General features: G+C 48.5%; 1 protein-coding gene and 4 non-coding genes across 5 annotated transcripts; 3 read left to right on the top strand and 2 right to left on the bottom strand.

Moving 5' to 3' along the window:
• The first annotated feature begins 6,467 nt into the window (after positions 1-6,467).
• BTN1A1 (butyrophilin subfamily 1 member A1) lies at positions 6,468-12,376 on the top strand. Its single transcript, XM_004621879.3, has 7 exons — positions 6,468-6,543; positions 6,793-7,140; positions 8,557-8,838; positions 10,052-10,201; positions 10,661-10,681; positions 10,780-10,806; positions 11,561-12,376. Exons 1-7 carry the CDS (start codon positions 6,468-6,470, stop codon positions 12,232-12,234), a joined length of 1,578 nt encoding a protein of 525 aa, XP_004621936.3. The 3' UTR covers positions 12,235-12,376.
• LOC129402875 (U6 spliceosomal RNA) lies at positions 7,951-8,057 on the bottom strand. Its single transcript, XR_008628908.1, has one exon. It is a non-coding gene; the product is annotated as a U6 spliceosomal RNA (small nuclear RNA).
• A 2,033-nt stretch (positions 12,377-14,409) lies between the features above and the next one.
• TRNAL-CAG (transfer RNA leucine (anticodon CAG)) lies at positions 14,410-14,492 on the top strand. Its single transcript has one exon. It is a non-coding gene; the product is annotated as a tRNA-Leu (tRNA).
• Positions 14,493-17,286: 2,794 nt separating this feature from the next.
• TRNAT-AGU (transfer RNA threonine (anticodon AGU)) lies at positions 17,287-17,360 on the bottom strand. Its single transcript has one exon. It is a non-coding gene; the product is annotated as a tRNA-Thr (tRNA).
• A 4,404-nt stretch (positions 17,361-21,764) lies between these two features.
• On the top strand, positions 21,765-21,837 carry TRNAR-ACG (transfer RNA arginine (anticodon ACG)). The gene has a single exon. It is a non-coding gene; the product is annotated as a tRNA-Arg (tRNA).
• Positions 21,838-22,117: the final 280 nt, after the last annotated feature.

Below are 22,117 nucleotides of genomic sequence, written 5' to 3'. Positions count from 1 at the left end.
CAGTATTCAGTACTCAGGGTTTCTCCAGGGCCCACCCGACAATGCTGGGTTACTCTGCAGTATTAGGAATAAAACCAGGTACTAGGTTGGCTATCTGCACCTTAACCCCCATATTATCTCACCAAATCCCCCAAAATAATTTTATTTTATTTATATTTTTGATTATTTGCCGCATCCACAGTGCTCATGGCTTACTTCTGATTCTGTACCCAGTGATCACTCCTGGCAGGCCCATGGGACCCTATGGGGTACCAGAGAGAAAATTCAGGTTGGCTGCATGCAAGGCAAACGCCCTATCCACCGTACTATCACTTCAGCCCCTACCAAAACTAATTTGAAAGAAGAATATGTTGCCGACTCAATAAAACAAATATCACATAAAATGAGAACAAGAGCATACTTGCCTCCAGTACTAGAAATTAAATTAAATTGAGGGGGCTGGAGTGATAGCACAGCGGGTAGGGCGTTTGCCTTGCACGAGGCCGACCTGGGTTCTAATCCCAGCATCCCATATGGTCCCCTGAGCAACGCCAGGGGTAATTCCTGAGTGAAGAGCCAGGAGTAACCCCTGTGCATCGCTGGGTGTGACCCAAAAACAAAACAAAACAAAAAAACAAATAAATTAAATTGAGTGCAGTGGAAAGGGAGAGAGGGATCCCTGATATTTTGCCATTAGATTTGCTCTCATTCAGAGCACATCATGTTCCTCTGACCAAATGGCTTTCAAGTCTAAGAAGAAAATGGAAGAAAATGTGTGCGCTTTTACTCTCCTATGGCCCAGGAATAATAGCAGGAATACAGGCCCACATCACAAAGGCATCACACAGAGTGCCGGGCAGGAGTGGTATCTAGAGGCTCTGCTCTTGATTGAATTGAAAACTTTCTGCTTTTGGGGTCCAAGACTGTTGGTTCTGTAGAAGTGGCTCATGTGTTGGTCAATCATAGCCATGGCTGCCATGTAAGAGCCTGAATCCTACATACCCTTCAGGTGCCTGCCACTCAAAAGCCAACTCTTCAGGAGACAAGGGTTGATATGAGTCAAATGAAGCTTATTCAAGGCAAGCAACTTGAGAACATGATGTACTTCTTGTCAAAAAAAAAAAATTACTTTTTTTTAGGTTAGAGTTTTCATAGCACAGCGGGTAGGGCGTTTGCCTTGCATGCGACCCAGGTTTGATTCCTCCATCCCTCTTGGAGAGCCCGGCAAGCTACCAAGAGTATCCCGCCCGCAGAGCAGAGCCTGGCAAGCAACCCGTGGCATATTCGATACGCCAAAAACAGTAACAAGAAGTCTCACAATGGAGACATTACTGGTGCCCGCTTGAGCAAATCGATGAACAATAGGATGACAGTGATACAGTGATACAGAGTTTTCAATAGGTCTGTTTGGGAAAGGAAGTTAGAGAGATGTATGGATGCTGCTCAGAGGGCCATGTCTCAAGCCCCTCAAGCTGGATCAGTGCTTAAGGGATGCTTGGAAGATGGCAGCCTCTCCTTCGACACAGTCAGGCTCTCCTCCTTCTCCAGCATCTGTACAGTAATCTGGAAGGGTCTTTCCAGAGGGCCCCTGGCTGCCTTTCCTCTAAGGGAGAGAGGAGTCGTTGGGCATATTAAGACTATCATGTTCTCAGAGGATCTTTGGTTTCCTCTCCCTGCCTCCATTTATAACTAAACCTGGTTCAAGGTCAGACACAGCGAACATGAGAACATCTCCTCGACTGAGAGATAAAGACCAAGTGGGAAGGAGGATCTAAGAAATTACGTATGTGAGGAGTGAGAGGGAGTCTCCCATGCTTGCTCGCTCACAATATACTATTTGCTCTTGTTTCTCTGTCCCTTCTCTTTTTCCATACTACTCCCTTGGTACAAATAAAGTTTCTCCACCAAATGATTGATTTTACCTGTGACACTTTTTTTTTTTTTTTTGCCAATGACAGAGCAGGAGTCAGAAGAAATATTTCAAAATTTAGAGATGACATGGGGCTGGAGTTATAGCACAGCAGGTAGGGCGTTTGCTTTGCACGTGGCCAACCCGGGTTCGATTCCCAGCACCCCATATGGTCACCTGAGCACCGCCAGGAGTAATTCCTGAGTGCAAAGCCAGGAGTAACCCCTGAGGATTGCTGGGTGTGACCCAAAAAGCAAAAAAAAAAAAAAAAAAAAAAAAGGTTAGAGATGACATAAAGCTGAGTATGTGACAAGAGCTTTTCAATATAAGAAGACCAAGGACCATTGATGTAAGCTACAAATTCTACTCTGGTTTCTACAAGGGGAAGACGTTGAAGCTTAAAGCTTCCATTTGGGAGAGGCTAATAGACTTGGAAACAGAAGACAGAAAAGAAATCCCTCTGTTTCTGGAAGTAGGGCTCAGGCAAGTATATGCCAGCAAAGAGGGACCAGGAAGTAGTTCAAGTCACAGGACATACCCGTCCCAGCTTCCTGGAGAGATCATTTCATTTGGAGGGCAAAGGTTATCTAAGGTCATACTTATACTTATCTCACATATAGTGAAATGAAGTGCCCTTTTTTTGATGGGAGCACACCTGTCTGCTCAGGAGTCACTTCTGGCAGTGTGGGGGGACCATATGTGGTGTCTGGAATTGAACTGGGATTGCCACATGCTTGACAAGTGCCTTTATCTCCTATACGTCTCCAGCCCAAATGCCTTCATTACTTTACTGTAGCACTGCACTGTCGTCCCATCCTGTTGTTCATTGATTTGCTGGAACGGGCACCAGTAATATCTCTATTGTGAAACTTGTTGTTACTGTTTTTGGCATATTGAATACGCCACATGTAGCTTGCCAGGCTCTCCGAGAGGGAAGGAGAAATCAAACCCGGGTCAGCCACATGCAAGGCAAATGCCCTACCTGCTTGACAGTTTTTCCATATGCATCAGACAGCACTAGTGGCCCCTTCTTACAGCACCCCTAGTCTGGGCATTTGAATGGGGTGACGGTGAGTGGGAGAAGTTGAACCAAGAGAACCTCTGGAATTGAGGTGGTGTCTGCTCACTTCTGGAAGAGGCTGCTCTTAAATGAGCTTTGGCCGAAAGAACAGGAATTTGTCTTACAGAAAAGACGAAACAGACTCTTCTAGGAAGAGGGAATCGTTCTACTACCAGGAGACCCGAAGGGGTCTGTGAAAGGAAGCCACCATCTCTCCTTCCACATTCTGCCAGTGGGGAGGGAAGAGGGACCGGAGAAAGCAGAGACCACTAGATTCTTACCGCATTTTTTCAGCAGATTGAGGGGTTTGAACTTAGTGCTGGGGTCACTGTCCTGTGACATGCCAGAGGTTTTAAGCCAAAAGCACCATCACGCTTGCACTTAAGAAAAGTCATTTTTTTTTTTTAACAGTCTGTGGAGTCAACTGCATTGCTGACCTTTTGTGGGTCTTAATAATAGTCCCAGTCAAAAGGTGAAGAACGAAATGGAGTCAGTGAAGGACTTTTGTCAAAATAATAATGAAGGTTGAAAATTTAAATTTATAAATAAGAAGTTATCATAAGAATGCTAAGAAACAGTACCCGGATCTGTCTCGGGGACAAAACCTGAGGAGTAATTAATTAACAAGGAAATTACACTGAATGATAAACATAAAAAAAAGGAATAGTCTGAACTTTCATCTAAATTAAGGGGAAGACAATGATTTGGTCAATTTCCTCTATTCTATTAGTGACACTGAGAGACAGAATCTCTTAGCGCTGGCAGGCATTAGGAGAGAGAACATTTCCATTGATGGAGTGATAATTTTGACATTCCAGGAAGAAACACTGGCAGTGTACTCCAACCCTTTAACCTGATGACTATACTTATCAGGAAATTATCAACAATGTGGGCTTAGACGTAAAGTGCACTGTTTATAATGGCAAGACTCACAGTTCTGTGCTTCTGGTTTGCTCCAGGTGATAACTGCAAAAACATGAGATGTCAGGGATGAGCCCAGGTCTCCCTCATGCAAAGTCTGTGTTCAACTCATTGAGCTATCTCTCTGTTCCTGATGTATATAAGCACAGAATAAACACCGGAAGAACTCTGCTAAAATGTGAATAGATGGCAACAATTGCTGATGACTTTATTGGTGATTTCTAGTTCTCAAAAATGTTTTTCTCTATTTTAAAGACATTTTCCCATAACAATAAGATGGTAGCCCAAAATAACAGACTATAGATCTAATGAACTGGTTTTGCGGGTGGAGTTCTGACAGGGAAGCAGCTTTGAGACCCTGGAAACCTTTATACACATTGCCAGACTCCCTGTCCATTTTTGTTTTATTTTGTTTTTTAACCCCCAGAAGTGCAAATTAAATACCAATTTTCTCTCTTCTAAATTCCTACGATACTCTAAGTTCTGGTCATGTTCAATCTCATTTAATCCTCCTAGCACCTCCCTGAAGAAGATATAATTAACAATCGCCGCCTTCCACCTAGACGAGACCCGAGCGGCCGCACATGAATGGCTCCTCCGTTCCTGAGTGACCATGATCCCAGAGGCCCAATGACTACTTTCAGCACCCAGCGGCTTCTTGCAGAAATGCCTCTAGACTGTGAACTAAGCTACAGCCCCATGCTGCCCTGGGAGGGGAAAGGTTTTTCTCTGCCTTTCCTTTCGGCAGCAGCGTGGCGACCACCATCTTGTAGACCCCACTAAACAGAGGTACGAATGCAGTGATGCAACTTCTGGCAGAAACTTCTCTGGACTTAATTACTAAAATACCAGAAATCCAAAGCTGCGTGGCTGTTGTTGTGGCCGCGCAACCTCATATGCTCTTCATTCTCAGCAATGGAAAACATATTATCAAATGATGCCTTTTCGGCAGGTCTGATTATTGAGGGGAAATTCCAAATAATCATAGCGAGTTTTCTGTTGAAGTATTGAATGTAATCAAAGTAAAGAGAGATTAAAGTGAAAATCATCAGCTACACAGGCAGGGGGGTGGGGTGGGATGGAAGGTATACTGGGGTTCTTGGTGGTGGAACATGTGCACTGGTGAAGGGATGGGTGTTTAATCATTGTATGACTGAGACTTAAACCTGAAAGCTTTGTAACTTTTCTCACGGTGATTCAATTAAAAAATAGAGGAAAAAAAGAAGATATAATTAACAAGACTCCATCTTATTTGATTTTATCTATCTTGTTAGATACTATAATTCCCAAAGCTGTTGAGAACAGAGCTTCAGGCATTCAGTGTTCCAGCTCCAAACCCAGCACCAATGGCAATATCCATGCACCATAGGCCAAGATTCCCTTCCTCTCCCCATCCGCCTCCTTAGCAAACTCATTTTCATTTTCAATTTTCCCACGATGGTCTGAGTCACATGCTTCCCCTGCGTTGACTCCTCATGGTTTTGCTGTATGTAGTTACACCCGTTTTAGAGTCAGACTGAGGCATCTGAGAGGTGGATGAACTGCCCCTGGGTTACGCCAGTCTTCTCTTGAGCAGCTTCCTTTTTGGCTTTGTCCCTTTTGATTGATGTGGAGCCTGATCTGGACCTGAAAGCCACCAAGTGACAGGCCTCTCTGGGAGACTTTTTCAAACTGGTGGCTGGGGGCAGGCTTTCGGGGAGTGCTTCCTCCTTCCTTCTCTGGGTTTAACTTTTGCCCCTGGGGCCACCAGCAGCTTTCTCACTTGGTAGCAGGGGCTCCTGGGCACCTTGTCCTCCAAGAACAGAGGTCAGTGTCCGCGCCTACTCTCACCCCCCAGAGGGAACTGGCAGCCAGGACGGTGAGCTTTCTCCCCGGACCCCTGCCTCCCAACGCCAGGCCTTCTGTTTTGCAAACCCTCCAGCTCTCTCCAGTCCCCTTTCTGTTCCCTGTCTCTGAACTTCAGACCTTTCTCTTGTTCCACCTCTCTCCTCCAGCTCACGCGCGGACAGCCATTTCTGTTTTCATTGCTTTATCTTGCTTATGATTATTAAAAGCCAATGACTGTCTTTGAAAGAAGACTACTTTCTTTCTTTCTGGGCAGGGAAGATATCATAGCAGGTACAGATGCTTGTTTGCCTTGCATGCTGCTGACCCGGCTTTGATCTCTGGCACCACCCTGGGGGCCCTTGAGCCCCACAGGAGTCATCCCTGAGCCAGGAGTAAGCCCTGAGCACAGCCAGGTGTGACCCTCCAAGCTTCCCCAAAAAACTGCTTTTAATGGGGGTAGTTTCTAAGCTGTGTTTCCAATGTGCAGCTCGCTAGAGAGTGCTACGCTTCCCAACTCCCTTCTTTCTAGTCTCTTTGGGACTTGGGGGCCAACTTTGTTCATTTTGCCCAAATGTATTCTCATGGGCGCTAGGAGGTGCTGCTGGCAGATAGCTGAAGCGCAGAGGGGGAAGTTCAGGTGCAAAAACCCAGCACCCATTGGGCAGAACAGTAGAGAAATTGGGGAACAGTTTAGGGAATCCAGTTCTCTCCCAACCATTCATCTCCCAGGCTGGAGTGCTCGGACCCCGTCAGTGTCTCGGGGCAGTGAGGATGAAGATGGTGAGCTCCCGCCTCCCCACATGTCTCCTCACCCTCATCCTCCTTCAGCTGCCCAAGCTGGATTCTGGTAAGTTCCTGCTCCTTCTGTCTGTCTGTCTGTCTGTCTCTGACCTACAGCGATGAAATCACTCAGTTAATGCCAACACCCCGATTGGGTTCTCCCAATGGACCCCTGCTAGAGTCCCCCACTCTCCTTCCGGCTGTCCTAGGAAGGAGAGAAAGAGGGGGACCACTCTGTCCTTTGCGGGTGGGATCCCTGCCCACCTCCACTCCCCTGGCCACATCTGGTGCCCCCCCACCCCCGGTGTGTTGGCAGCTCACTTTGATGTGGTGGGACCCGAGGAGCCCATCCTGGCCATGGTGGGCGAAGACGTCGAGCTGCCCTGCCACCTGTCCCCAAACATGAGCGCCAGGAACATGGAACTGCGCTGGTTCCGGAAGAAGGTCTCGGAGGCTGTGTTGGTGCATCGGGACGGGCAACTGCAGGACAAGGACCAGGTGGCCGAGTACCGGGGCAGAGCCACGCTGGTGCGGGACAACCTCAGCCAGGGCCGCATGGCTGTCAGGATCCACGGGATCAAGGCCAAGGATGCCGGGGAGTACCGGTGCTTCTTCAGGGAGAAGGAAGACTTCGAGGAGGCGGTGGTGCAGCTGCAGGTGGCTGGTAGGTAGAAAGGTTTGGATGCTCGCCCGTGACACCCAGGAGGTCCCTCTTTCCCCACCCTGGCTCTGTTTCTTGGGAAACCATCATATTCCTTCTGCCCCAGTCCCTTTTCCTTTAGAAGGTGTGCAAGATGCATGGGGAATGGTTTGAAAAGAGTATGGCCAGAGGGCAGCAAATAGTCATTTCTAGGGAATGTGCCTTCTCGCCTCTCCTGCCTGGTCCTGCAGTCAGGGGCAAGTGTCGCCCACTAGTGTTCATGAAGTGAAGGCACCACTGTGGCTGTCCATTCTTTTGTACTTGCGGAGTCAAGTTCCAGAGTTGAGCATGTAAATTGTAAATTGTGACTGGTTTTCCTCCTTCCAGTGAGGCTGACTTGGAAGCTGGCTGATTCTTTAAGATTTAGGGTATGGGGGCTGGAGCAATAGCACAGCGGGTAGGGCGTTTACCTTGCACGCGGCCGACCCGGGTTCGAATCCCAGCATCCCATATGGTCCCCTAGCACTGCCAGGGATAATTCCTGAGTGCAAAGCCAGGAGTAACCCCTGTGCATCGCCAGGTGTGATGATGCAAGATTTAGGGTATGCTTGCTCCTTGGCATCAGATGGAACTTTTATTTATTTATTTAATTATTTATTTATTTATTTATTTATTTATTTTCTGTGTGTTCTTTGGGTCACACCCAGCGATGCACAGGTCTGGCTCTGCACTCAGGAATTACTCTTGGTGGTGCTCAGGGGACCATACAAGATGCTGGGAATTGAACCCCAGTCAGCCGCAAACACCCTACCCGCTGTGCTATCGCTCCAGCCCCCTCAGATGAAATATTTCACAGATGTTCATGTCATCTTTGTGCGGGGGCCATCCTAATCTTCTCTGGAACCTTCCAATGTCAGTGTATGTGCTTCCGAAGTGAGCACTCCTTAGCATTCTTGGTCGACCTAGAATAGGCTTGGTGTTTGTTTCCATTTGGTTTTATGCCAATGTTCTGGAAGGACCAGTAATAGTAGCAACTTTCAGAAGGAAAGAGAGCTCAGACCTGGTTTTCTTAGAAGTCAATGGCCTCAAGCAAGTCTTTTCTTAGTTTTTTTTTTTGTGGTGATGGTTTTGGTTTTGGGGTCAGACCCAGTGCTGCTGGGGTTTACTCCTGACTCTGAGATCACTCCTGGTGGGACTCAGGGGGACCATATGGGGTGCTGGGGATTGAAACCTGGTCATCTGTGCTCAAGGCAAGCACCTTACCCACTGGATTATCCCTCTGGTCCCAATATCCTGTTTCTGTGGGTGAGGCAATATGGAGGTGGGTCTTCCTCATCCCAGCTGCCTTGCGCCTCTGTTTCTCCAATGCCACGACCCTAGGATTATAAGGCTCTCAGGAGCATGTCCACCAGGGTGTAAGGCTCGCTTCTCTCTCCATAGCTCTGGGCTCTGATCCTCATGTCCACATGGAAGTGCAAGAGAATGGAGAGATCCGGCTGAAGTGTACCTCCGAGGGATGGTACCCGGAGCCGCAGGTGCAGTGGAGAACTGCCGGGGGACAGAAGTTTCCATCCATGACAGAATCCAGGACTCCTGATGAAGAAGGCCTGTTCACTGTGGCAGCTTCAGTGACCATCAGGAACGCCAGTCCAGTGAATGTGTCTTGCAGCATCCAGAATCCCCTTCTTGGCCAGGAAAAGGAAGTCGAGATTTCCATACCGGGTCAGTGAACTTGGTGCTGGGTTCCGGTGCCGGCCCGGCTTCAGGCCACGCCACCTGAAACATCGACCCACCTATCATCTCGTGGCACTTTTGTCCACTTTTCCCGAATGCCCTCTTTCCCAGAAACCTCAGGGAGCCCTACCAACTTTACTGTAAGGATTCTGGCTTTTTTGGCAGGGGGTCATAACCAGCGACGCTCAGGGATTAATCCTGGCTCTGCACTCAGGAATTATTCCTGGCAGTGCTTGGGGGACCCTATGGGATGCCGGGGATGAAACCAGGGTTTAACACATGCAAGACAAATGCCCTCCCCACTGTACTATCGCTCCAGTTCCACTGTAAGGATTCTGAAGGCATACATCCTACCTCAGAGAAATTTCATATTTACCACTTTACATATTAGGTAGGTAAGCTGTATCCCTGGGGGTCTTCCTTATGCAGAGCTCTTTCCCCTGGAGTAAATAAGGAGACTAAATTCGGGCCGGAGCGATAGCACAGCGGGTAGGGCGTTTGCCTTGCACGCGGCTGACCTGGGTTCAATCCCCGGCATCCCATATGGTCCCCCAAGCACTGCCAGGAGTAATTTCTGAGTGCAAAGCCAGGAGTAACCCCTGAGCATCGCTGGGTGTGACCCAAAAAGCAAAAAAAAAAAAAAAAAAAAAAGAAGACTAAATTCTTTTTCTGCTGTTATTGCTTCTCCCTTTGCCCCCTCTCTCATTCCCATTCTACCCTAGAACTGACCAGGTTTCAGGATTTTCCAGGAAGCAAACTCATGATTCCCCTGACAATCCTGAAAGGTTCAGACAGGAACATTGACTTATCTGGTGGTCAGTGAGTCGCATTCTATTGCACAAGGAATGACCTATCTGGTTCCTTGTTCACATCCGTCATCCTTTCGCCTCTCATATTGCACTGAGAGTTAAGGAGGAATTCTCTTATTAACAGGCATTGATCCATTATATTCTTTATGTCCCAGGTCCTGCTCCCAAAAGGCTCTTCTTATTTTCATTCCTCTCATTCTCTGCTCGTCCACCTAAGAGAGAAATTTCTTTTCTGAAAAGTTTAGAAGGGCTCTGGGCGGGGTGATGCCTTTTGCCTTCTCTGTGAGGAATGGGAACAGTGTAGGTGCGTTTCCAATTCCTTAGAATCAGGAGAAGAGCCTAGACTTGCTCAGGGTCTCTTAACACATGTTGTTTTGGGGGCTTTGTTTTAGCTCCCTTATTCCCAAGGCTGACTTCCTGGATGGTGGTCACAATTGTGGTCGTCACCGTTCTTGGACTTCTTTCCATCGCCTCCATATTTTTCACTTGGAGACTCTACAAGGAAAGATGCAGAGAAAGGAAGGAAAAATTTAGCTCTAAAGGTAAGTCACAGAATCCCAGGCCATTATTTATCTAAGCCCAATTCCAAGTGTCTTTTGGGAAGATGGCCAATGGGGAGGTAGGATTTGAATTCAGAAGGAATGGTCAGACTCCCAACGTCGCTGATACCCAATATGAATAAAACAGGGGCATGGGGTACACGAGGCATAAAAGCCAATTCTAAGTAAGATATGAGACCCAGTGTTCACTCCCCACTTGTACTCAGATGCTGTTGTCACTTTTAACTCCATTTCCCAGTAAGAACTAGAAAAGATCTGTTCCCAAGCCAGTAGGAACTTCCTGTATATTTCTTAGAAGCCAAACCAAAGCAATATCCTTGTTCTTCATTTACTGATAACATTCAAGTAAGCCAGTAGCCATGGTGAATTCAACAAGTTCTCTTTGAAGTGGTGTGTGACCCAGGACAGAAAGTCACTAAAGTGTTTCTCTTTGCTTTCTAGAGAACCTCCTGGAGGATCTCAGTAAGTTCTAACTTCTTGCTCTTATTTCCCCCATAAGGTTTTCTCTCTGTTATCATATAAGGCTTATCGTGACTCTCTCTGTCTCTCTTTCACTGCAGAATGGAAGAAGGCCTCACTGCATGCAGGTGAGTGTTGGTGAACTTCTCCAAGGCTCCAAGGCTTACCACACCCCTCACCCACCCCAGGGATTTAAAGCCCTACAACACTTGGAAATAAAAACCCACCGAGGGGCTGGAGTGATAGCACAGCGGGTAGGGCGTTTGCCTTGCGCGTAGCCAACCCGGGTTTGAATCCCAGCATCCCATATGGTCCCCTGAGCACCGTCAGGAGTAATTCCTGAGTGCAGAGCCAGGAGTAACCCCTGTGCATTGTCAGGTGTGACCGAAAAAAACACCACCAAGTGATAAGATTAGATAGATTAGAGAGGGAAGGTTTGATAGCAAATATCTGCCCGATATCTTCCTTGAGGCACATTTGATGACTGACCCCTGGAACATGATCAGGACAATCATCCCTCTGAGGGCCCCAGGGGCACGGGACAGTTAGCTCATACATTAGTCTTTTGGGGTCACACCTGGCAATGCTCAGGGGTTATTCAGGAATCACTCCTGGCAGTGCTGGGGACCATATAGGATGCTGGGGATTGAACCTGGGTCGGCCACGTGCAAGGCAAACACCCTACCCCTGTACCATCGCTCTGGCCCCTAGCCTGCGGATCTTGATGGGAGAAATAAAAGCAGCTGAACAGGCCAACATCTCCCCCAAACACACAGACCCCAACCCATCACATTCTAGAACAGTGCTCTCTGTTTCTTGAGGGACAGATGGCATTACCTCCAGCATTCACAGACGCTCATGATCTGCTCTCTCTGTCTCTAGTCGATGTGACTCTGGACCCGGACACGGCCCACCCGCACCTCTTCCTGTACGAGGACTCCAAATCTGTCCGACTGGAGGATTCACGTCAGAAAGCTCTTGAGAAACCAGAGAGATTCGATTCCTGGCCTTGCGTGCTGGGCCGGGAGACCTTCACGTCAGGGAAACATTACTGGGAGGTTGAAGTGGGGGACAGGACCGACTGGGCTATCGGGGTGTGCAAGGAGAATGTGATGAAGAAAGGTTTTGACCCCATGACTCCCGAAAACGGGTTCTGGGCTGTGGAGTTGTACGGAAACGGCTACTGGGCCCTCACCTCAGTCCGGACCCCTCTCCCATTGCCAGGACCCCCCCGCCGGGTTGGAATTTTCCTGGACTATGAGTCAGGAGACGTCTCCTTCTACAATATGACGGACGGGTCCCTAATCTACTCTTTCCCCAAGACCTCCTTCTCCGGCCCCCTCCGGCCCTTCTTCTGCTTGTGGACCTGTGGGAACAGGCCCCTGTCTATCTGCCCCGTCACAGATGGACCTGACGGAGTGACAGTCCTTGCCGATACCAAGGACATGTCTAAGGAGATCCCACTGTCCCCCCTGGGCGACGATCCGGCCACTGGGGATGCAGACACCCCCCACTCTAAACTCATTCCCACCCAGCCCGGCCAAGCGGCCTCTTAAGGGGTCCCAGCTCCACTTTCCTCCTGCCCCCCGCGCCCCCTCTGTTGCTGCACCCTCAGCTCTGCTTCTTCTGCTGGGTGGGAATTCATCTCGAGAAGGTTGTGTTGCTGCGGCTCCAGAGCGTGGTGTCCGCGGCCTAGCTGGCCCGTTTCTGTGCCAATTCTCAGGGGGCAGGGAGGTGACCCCGGCAGAACGACTAGTAATTTCCTATTCCTTGAAGCCAAAACCTCTAGGGAGAGACTGGGAACCAACTCAAAGGGCAGCTGGGCTGGGGAGGGTGTTCAGTAGGCGCTGCGGAGCGTTGCTGCTGACGCCTCTGTGACTAGGGCCAGGATAGGGAGAGGAACGGGTTTGAGGCCCGCAAGAGACGCAGGGGACTCTAGGAAGGGGAAATCGAGGCAGAAATCTATAAAGGCGCTTGAAGGGAACTGCTTGGTAGAAGGAAGGGAGGTGAAGCGAGGACAGTGACGAATATCTGCCCAGCTTACAGTTCCAACTTCCCCCGTCACGCCCCGTGGGTTAAAAGCGTTGGGCCATATTCTGTGGGGTCACAGCAATTGGCCCCGGGAGGTTCAGAGAAGAGCGGAAATGAGGTCGTCGGACTAGTGGGAGAGAGGAGAGAATTTAGACATGGTTCAAAGGTGGCGTGCACAGCTGTGGCCTGAAGCCCTACCCCCTCTCTGCCCCCCTCCCCCCTTGCTTGAGAATCCCGACTCCACCAGTTTCCAGCTTTTTCCCTCCTTCTGATTCTGAGTCTCCACTTCAGGAACAAGTCCAGGAATCCTCCCGCAGAGGCCGCACCCCTTTATCAGCTCCTCTTGCTACCACTTGCCCCCATAGCCCCCAAACAGGGTGGGGTACTTTCTACCCCAAAGTAGAAACCCCACTGTGCATGCATGGACTTCAGCTGCTATTTAGTTTCCACAAGCGTCAGCCCCTGACTGTGCCCGCACCCCCCACCCCCTCCCCCTGCTAATGTGCCCCCCCTGCTGGCACTTACATTTCCCTGGAAGCAGCCCAGGCTTGTCTTGCGGGTGGGCTGCCGTGTCCCTTGTACGTTTCCCCGTTTCTGGAATAGGGGTTGCTCATGCTCTTAACCTAATAAACCTGACTGCTGAAAGCCGCACTCAACGCCTGCTCTGCTTTCACCCAAGTGGAACTGACGCAAAACCACAGGAAAGAAACCCCGCGGGTCAGCAGCTGGCCAAAGCAGCACGGTTCCGTAGCTACGGGCCCTCAGACATTGCCACAGCAGCAAGAAACGAAACTCAACTTCATACATACGCATGTGCCCACAGACACAGAAGCCTGAGCACGGCTGAAAAGACAGTCCGCTTGCCTTGCACGTGGATCCTCTGCCCCATATATGAGCACAGAAACAGGAGTAACCTGGTGCCTAGATTTAATAATAATAATAATAATAATAATAATAATAATAATAATAATAATACAGCTAAACCCTAAAACAATGATTTGAGTCTGGCTGCACATTCGAGTCACCCAAGGGAAAGGGGCAAACTTAGCAAACACAGTTCCCTGCAGGACCCCCAGTTTCTGGGGGGTCCGGGCGCGGGCGAGGACTCGCTTCTCATTGGCTTCCTGGGCGTAACGTGATCCTCAAGTTGAGGCGTGATGACTCGGACTCAGGGTGACCCCGGAAGGGGCCTAGGAAAGCGGTTTCTCGGGACGACAGGGGACATTTGGCATCTAAACCCCTGCAGGCACCCGAGCAGTGTTTGAAACGTGGCGACAAACTCTGAAGGTTCCATCTGATCTTTAAGTAAATGTGGAAAACTTGGCTGCCGGGGAGGCCTGATGCCAGGTGTTCCCTAGACCGACTTAGTTGACCGATACAGAAACGGCCGTTTTCGTGCAGAGTAACCCACGAACCCTCCGTTTATAGCGATTAAGCTGCAAAGAGCCCTCCTCCTGGGCCCTGATTCCCGGGGGGCACATCGCGGCCCGAACCCGCAGGGGGAACGGGATCCGAGGTCCCCGGGCGACGCCGCCTTGCGCCGGGTCGTGCGGGCCACCGGAGTCGGTTTGCGAGCCGACGGTTTCACTTTTCAGCCAAAAGGTTCTCAGCTCCTGAAAAAAGAAGGAACAAGGGAGAAAGGAAGGTAGCGTCGAGATAGACCCTAGAAATAAGTTTAGAACAACTACAGCACTCAGCAAGTCAGGATGGCCGAGCGGTCTAAGGCGCTGCGTTCAGGTCGCAGTCTCCCCTGGAGGCGTGGGTTCGAATCCCACTCCTGACAGCTAACTTATTTTGCTTGAAAAGTCCACTTTTTTCCCCCTGTTTTATTGATCGCTTTTTTGTTTTTTATGTTTTTTTAAAAGGGAAAGTAAATTCCTTCCATTTCCTTCCGTTGATCTCTCCTTTCTATTATCTACCCCCATGAGAAATCATTGGAAAAGGGCATCCTTTCTCTTCCCTGTGATATTGTAGAACAGGTATATTTGCTTTGAGTGAAAGTGTCTTTTTTAATTTATTCAAATGACTCCACATCAGATATCTCATTCTATTTTCCTTTTATTCCTTTCAACCATGGTTTTTAGATTTCACCGTGCAGGCCACGTCTTGACCTACACAGGTCTTTGCTATTCTCCACGAGATGACATGTTAAGAATTGCTATGTTTTAACATGAGGCTGACACTTAAGGACAGTAGATAGATACAAGGGCCAGGACAATTGTCCTTTAGTTGGAAGCCTGCTTCATGACCGGAAGGGAGAAGGCAGATGGAATAGAGAAGGGATCACTAAGAAAATGATGGCTGGAGGAATCAGTCAGGATGGGAGATGTGTGCTGAAAGTAGATAATGGACCAAACATGATGACCTCTCAGTGTCTGTGTTGCAAGTCATAATGCCCAAAAGTAGAGAGAGAGTATGGGGAATATTGTCTGCCACGGAGGCAGGGGGAGGGTGGGAAAAGGGGGTATACCGGGGATATTGGTGGTGGGGAATGTGCAATGGTGGAGGGATGGGTGTTTGATCATTGTGTGATTGTAACCCAACCATGAAAGCTTGTAACTATCTTACGGTGATTCAATAAAATGTTTAAAAAATTGTTATGTTTTAGAAAGATTGTCATCACACACAGCTGAGAAAAAAGAATCAAAGGAGGTTTCCTTGTATTGCCCAAGAGATCCCATCATCAATCTATTTCTGCCTAATTGAAATCTCCACTTGAGCTCTGGTAATCTAGACCACGAGGGAAATGGAAAATAGGTCTGATCCCTCGACTCATAGAACTACTTAGAGATGCTTGGAAATACAAATACTGATGCAACATCATTTAGGCGACTAGGGCTTACTCCCCATTCTGCCCAAGTAGGCGAGTGACTATCTTTCCTTGTGCCTTCGTGTCTTCCACTTCAAAATGGAGGACATAATTTAATTTTATCTGCTAAGTATGTTTTGAGAATTACCAGACTTGGCAAATAACAAACACCCAGGAAAGGCGTGGGAAAGAGTAATTGGCTCTGGTAAATGGTATTATTTATTGTAATGAGGCACTTGCTATTTGTTGGAGCCTGTGCCGGACTCTGGAGATCCAACAGGAGACAGATTTCCTTCTAGCTCAGTCACTTCATAACAGAACCTCAGCCAACCCACGAGAGACCCAGCGTCATCCCCAACTTGCAAATAAAATGCTACTGCTATTGTCCTCTGAAAAGACATTTAGGTATTTAGAAGACACAAAAGACACAGTAAGTCTCCCCAGCTGGAATATTCGATCACTTCACGAGCCAGTCTGACTGCCTCAGAGGGACAGATCAGGCATCCTGGGAAGGGCCACTTGCTGGAAAGCTCCTTCTAAAGTGTTTCTGGTGTCGCTGGAGCAGGAAGATTGGAGTTATGGTACTTTTGGCAACGAATAATATAACGGTCTAATCTGTGTAGTAACTAGCATCACCAATACAGGCAGGTCTCTGGGCCTAGGGAAAAAGTTGGGCAGAAGCTAGAAAGATACAGCGAAGGAGAAGGTCTGCATTTCCATTGAGACCCAGGGCCTACAAACAAAAAAATGAAGAATTCAGCCTCCTCAACACTAAAGCTGCTCTCGAACTTAAAGCATCTGGGATCTCTTGCAGAGTAGCCGAGAGATCATATTTCAACCCTTGACCACCTACACAAAATAATGACCTCTGAAGAAACCAGGCTGAAAGAACTTTCTGCACCAGGTGGTTGGGGCAGGGCCTGGGGCACAGATAGGATACAGGCACAGAGAATGTCTATTTATTTTTCCTGGTGATGTGTTTCAAAGGCCAGCTAAGAGACAAACAACAGACTTCAACACTTTGGGTTTTCTCTTCCTCCTTGGAAAGTTTAGGAAAGGGACCTTAAGCCCTTCTAACCCTTCCTCAAATCCGTGTGGCTGCTACCAGCGGCAGCCTGTACTAATAGACCCTGCTCTCTGGAATGGACAAGCAGAGGGACTTTTGTCCCTCACAGCTTCTTTCTGAAGTCATGGTAATAGAAACTTGTTGGCTCTTAGATTTTCTTACTCAGAAATCTCTGCGCCCAAGACTATCTGTTTCACTCGTTAATTATAGCTTGTATATATGGTTGGATTTTAGTAACTGCTATGAATTGAGAAGTAGCAATGACTCATCATTTCTCAATCATCTCAGAGGCTGACCTTTCTGAAAAATCTTGCCCACAGATTGTGGAGTGCATCTGTTTGGGATGCTCTGGGAAGGAGAATAGGTCCACCAAACACCCTAATATTGCTTGTAATTTCAATTTGGCCAGTTCGGGTAGCTGTCTTCTGTTCTCCCTGATTTATTTTATACCGGGGTGGGATGTGTGTGTGGGGGGGAAGGGGGGGTGTTGGGGTGGTAGTGAGGAATAAAATCACATGTGGAATAAAAAAGCTACAATTTTTTTCTTCTGAGAGGTGAATTACTTTTTTTATCTGTAAAGTTATGAGTCCTCACGTTCGTTGCCATATAAAACACTCACGGTATTTTCCTGGTGAAAATTCACCCCAGGGATCACTCTTTGACCACCCATCTCTTCATTTGGAGCAAGAAAGAAACCTCAAAAGGCCCCGCTGGGATTCGAACCCAGGATCTCCTGTTTACTAGACAGGCGCTTTAACCAGCTAAGCCACGGAGCCACCACGCATGCTAGGATTCGAATCGACAAGGAAAAGGAATGATGTGCTTTTCCGTTCTGTGCGTTTTCAAATGCTTTTGTTCCTGAGGGTCAGCAAAACACCAGATGCTTCCACCGCGCCTAAAATGAACCTCAACTCCACCCCCAACTCCCGCAAGCCGGAAGGAATCCAGCAGCTGTGGGAAAACGGAGTCCGCTTCCCTGGGGGATGGAGAAAGGAAAATGCAGGCACTGGCCTGAGCCCTCGGGGCGCGCCGGAGGCGCCCGTTGGGAGAATCCGCCCCGGAAGGCAAGAATTGAGCCGCTCGTGCATCTTGGGTGAAAAAGGATCTGGGGTGCTGGGGTGCCGGGTGGAAAGGGAGGAGGAGAGGGACGGGCCACAGTCCCCCGAATCGTGTGATGATACGTATCTTCCAGAAAACTTGCAGCATCAAGAATTGGTCCTTACAGGATGCAAGCTAGAGGCTTTCCTCGCGACACTTTTATTTTATTGCGATTTTTCATGACAAGTCCAGTCATTCTTGATCCCATGGCATGATCATGCTGATGTCAGAGTTGCCCCTTAATTAAGGGCTCAAGCCTACTTGCCTCAGCCTTATCCAGAGGACCTGGCTTTGATGAGATTGTCCAGTGTATTAACCAGAATTTCTGTTACCGTGTGTGTGTGTGGGGGGGGGGGGGTTGTGGGAGTATTTCTGAGTATCCCCAATTTCTTGTGTTTTCTGGGAAAGAAATCTTTGGGAATATACTTTAAGTCGTTGGGAATATATTTTGAATCGTATATATTTACTTGAGAGGTTTTTATTCGCAAAATCATTATTGCCTTCATTGTGAAAGTGAAGTTCTCACCGTCCCAAATGAAACCTGCAATTATGATCAGTTCTCGGGCTTGAAGTTTGGGGTGTGTTGGGGACGGGCCTAGGCACCCCCTGCCTCTGTCCCTGTAAACAGGGACTGGGTGAGGAGGGGGCCTAGGCACCCCCTACCTTAGTTCCTGTAAATGGGAATGAGTATGGAGAAACGTGGCATGAGGGCGAGTCATCCCCTGACAGCTGACCTTGACAGGCGGCCGAAGGGCCACCATGCTCTGGCGGCCAGCCTGGAAAGGGGGTGGAAGGGCCACCATGCTCTGGAGGCCAGCCTGGAAAGGGCGTCGAAGGGCCACCATGCTCTGGCGACCTGCCTCATGAGAAAAGTTGAAGGGCCACCATGCTCTGGCAGCTGGACTCAAGAGGAGGCTGAAGGGAGGATTGGCTCCTGTCTGCCATGGCCATGCTCAAGGCCACATCTGCTTTCCCGTGTTTCTCAAGGCTGAGAGAAGGAACCGAAAAACAAGTAAGATTGGCAAAAATAAAGATGCTCTCACCACTTAATAATGTTTATGCCACTTCTGTAACCTGCTGATCGTTGCTAAAATAAGACTATATAAACCCGCTTGGATTTCAATAAACTTGCTGTATGCCGCATATTGCATGCAGTCCTCCCTAGCCCACTCAACTCTCATTCCCTCTCTCCGGCCGAGGTTCAAGTTGGCCGCGCAGGCTGCGGCAGGGGTGATGGTTATGATGCTGAAAACAAATTTTCTTATTTCTAACTGTACCAATATGTGGCACTCTAGAAGACCATTCCTTCTTATTTTCTACTGCAGACAAGATAGGGTGAGGATTGGAATAAAGAGCTCACACACTTGAAATGACACTCTATGAAAACACCCTTCCTTAGTACTGTAAGATTATATACAGCATTATCATATTCGTGTGTTTGGAGGCAGTATACTCGCGAACAGCAGGTCACAGCTAGTATTGCTTGATCAAACTGGCAGGTACCCAACAGAGCAGAAGAGCCTAAGACAACTGAATTTTTCCTTAGACTGTGAAAATCCTCACTGAAGTTCCAGGCAGTCCAAGACGATGTTAAGTTAGTCAGAGACAAGACTTGAAAGAGAAATAGCAGCCGCAAACAATCATTTCCAGAATGCACAGTGTAACCAAGAATCCTGGAAAGCCTTCTCACGGTGGCTCTGTTCCAGTCAAGGAGAAATGGGAAAGGTGTACATGGCGCTGCCAACAGGCTAAACAAACAGGGGAGTTTCTCAGCAAACAATACTGGTTCTCAAATTCCTAAAAGAGAAATTGAAAGAGCGGAGAATAAATAGTGGATCATTGTGATGGAGGGTTTGCTGTGCCAGCTTCTCCTGGCTATGGTACCCAGTAATTCAGCAATACCCCCTTGTAATTCAGTAATACCTTCTTGACGGGAGGTGTTTTGTAGATGCGGCTAACTCTATTGGCTATAAGGAAAGATGATCTTTCCTTAAGTACAATCTTCCTTATAAGTGATCTTCAGTTACAAAGGTGGGTTTTATCCATCCCTTATCTGCAAGGATTGTCCTGATCCAACCGGTGGCAAAGTGTTCAGAGCAAAATGGAGGCTTTCCTGAGGAAAGAAGAAATTCTGTCTCAAGGGGCTGTAGAGATACTACAAAGGGGAGGGTTTGTCTTGCACAAGGTGGACCTGGGATTGATCTCCGGCACCCCATAGGGTCCTCTGAGCATTACCTGGTGAGGCACAAAAACTGGAAAAAAAAAAATCCTGCAGCATCAAGGCCTGCCTGAGAGTTCCCTGCCTGCCTGCTGGCCTCAGATTTCAGACTCCTCAGCTTCACATATCCTCGAGGCGTTTTCCTCCTTTCTAAACTCTGCTTGGAGCTGCTACAGCCACAGAGAAAAAGATTAGAAGCTAGAAACAGAAAGTCAGAAAAGAAGACTGTCCAGGGGAATGTCCAAAAGGTGCCTCGGCTCCTGTCAGGTGCTGAACAAGGCAGAGACAGAGCAGCCTGCAAAACAAGAGACAAATCCTGGGGAGAGCCAAGGTCGACAGGGCATCTAGCTTGCCTAGCTGAAGCCCATTTTTGAGTGACTTCAAGGAACACTCTGGAAACTGTCCTGCCTCTCTGGCACATATGATAAAGATAAAATAGAACCACGAAGCAACCCAATTTGCTTCATTCCTGAAAATTCAGGCATAACTCATGTTTCAGACTCCTCTTCAGAATATAGATATAATTTTAAAATTATAATACGTGGTACAGAATAGGACTTTCTCATTTTTGACAGAGTGAGTAGTTTGTGATCTCAGATAGGAAAAACCACTTGTTTCCTTTTGACTAACTTATTGATAAATGTTTTTATCCCGTTATGTGAGCAACAAAAGTCGTATTTCAGCCCTTTTGACTTTAATCATTGTTGAAAATCACAATTTTATATCAAATTATAGTTGCTGCTAGTTTCTTAAAATATCATTTGTGCTCATTACTGTTTTGAAATCAGAGTATTCGATAGCGACTGCTGGGTTTTGTCTTTTTTGTGCATTAATATAGTACAATAGTACTATATTGTACATTCTTAGTATTTTGATAAAATATTTCAGCTACTGGTTTCCTCTGAAATACCATATATTTGTTTTTTTTTTAAAAAGTATTCTGTGATGACTCCCATAACCACCAAAGTCCCCGTGAGGGACATAGAACAAAACCTGATCAGAAAAATCCTATTATTCTGTTTGGGGAGGCATCCATACTACATCTACCTCTGTGTTTAGGCCAAAAAAGAGCAGGAACCGTGCATTTTTTAAAAGAGCTATTGCAACGTTTTGAATGGAAAACAAATGCATTAATCTCAACGCCAGGCGAATTGTGTTTGACGCCTTCTCTTTTCCCACAATTGCCATCTCTGGTAATCCTGTGTACAGTGCTCACTGAACTGCAGAATCCGAGGGGCCGAAACAGACCTAGGAAACTGTCGCTTCCGGAGAAAGCGGGGAGGGTTCCTGCCCGCGCTTTCAGGGGTGTCAAATTCTGCCCTGGGGGCCTCAGGGAGGCGCCGCGGGCGTTAAGGATGCTTAGCACAGTCTGGCTTAGGAAATATCTTGAAAATCAAGTATGAAAGAACCCAAGGGGAGACCAGCAGGGGAGGCCGAGTCGGCCGCCTCCATCCTGCCACCCTCGGATAACTGACTTTCCCCCGGCGCTCGGCGCCGTCACTGCATTCAAGTGCTTCTGTCATCTCCGGCCAGCTCATCTTCCGGAGCGCGGGAGTCGCATCTTCTTTTTCACGCTTGCATTTCCGGGGTTCACTCGGTTCAGTGGATCCAAGCGTGATTGCAGAGGTGGGGGTGGGGGGCGCGACAACGGCCTTCTAGCGTTTTCGGCGTGGAGCGTGCACACAGACCGAGAAGCGGGCACGGACGCGCGGCGTGTGCACAAGCGGCCACTAGGGTGTTGCTGCAAACGGGCCCTGGCCCGGCACAGCGGCTTTCGGGTTCGGGTAGAAACACTCCGAGGAAGACCGCGGCCGCCGCCTGCTTTCGGATGAAGGCCTGTTCGCCGCCTACCCTCCTACGTGCAGGGCCAGTGGCGCAATGGATAACGCGTCTGACTACGGATCAGAAGATTCCAGGTTCGACTCCTGGCTGGCTCGGTGTGCGCGCTGTGTTTTCTCTTTTTTCAAAGTCCGCCGACCACCAGAATACTCGATGGCAGCCGAACATTCGCGGCAGAGGCAGCTGGCCTGGCTCTTTGGAGCGAGGAAGCGCCTCTTTGGACCACAACGAGGGTCATCGCTCCTCCACCGTGTAATTCCACATCCGGCCGGGGGGGGCGCTAATCAAAGCGCGCTCACTAGGAGGCGCTCAGCCCCCCACCCCTCATCCCCCCTACCGCAGGCACAGCCCCCCCAGGTCACGCCCAGCTTCCTGGAT

The sequence above is a fragment of the Sorex araneus genome, chromosome 2, assembly GCF_027595985.1.
Source record: "Sorex araneus isolate mSorAra2 chromosome 2, mSorAra2.pri, whole genome shotgun sequence".
NCBI lineage: Eukaryota > Metazoa > Chordata > Mammalia > Eulipotyphla > Soricidae > Sorex > Sorex araneus.
The sequence above is the reverse complement of the archived record's forward strand: the minus strand, read 5'-3'. Positions and strand labels throughout refer to the sequence as shown.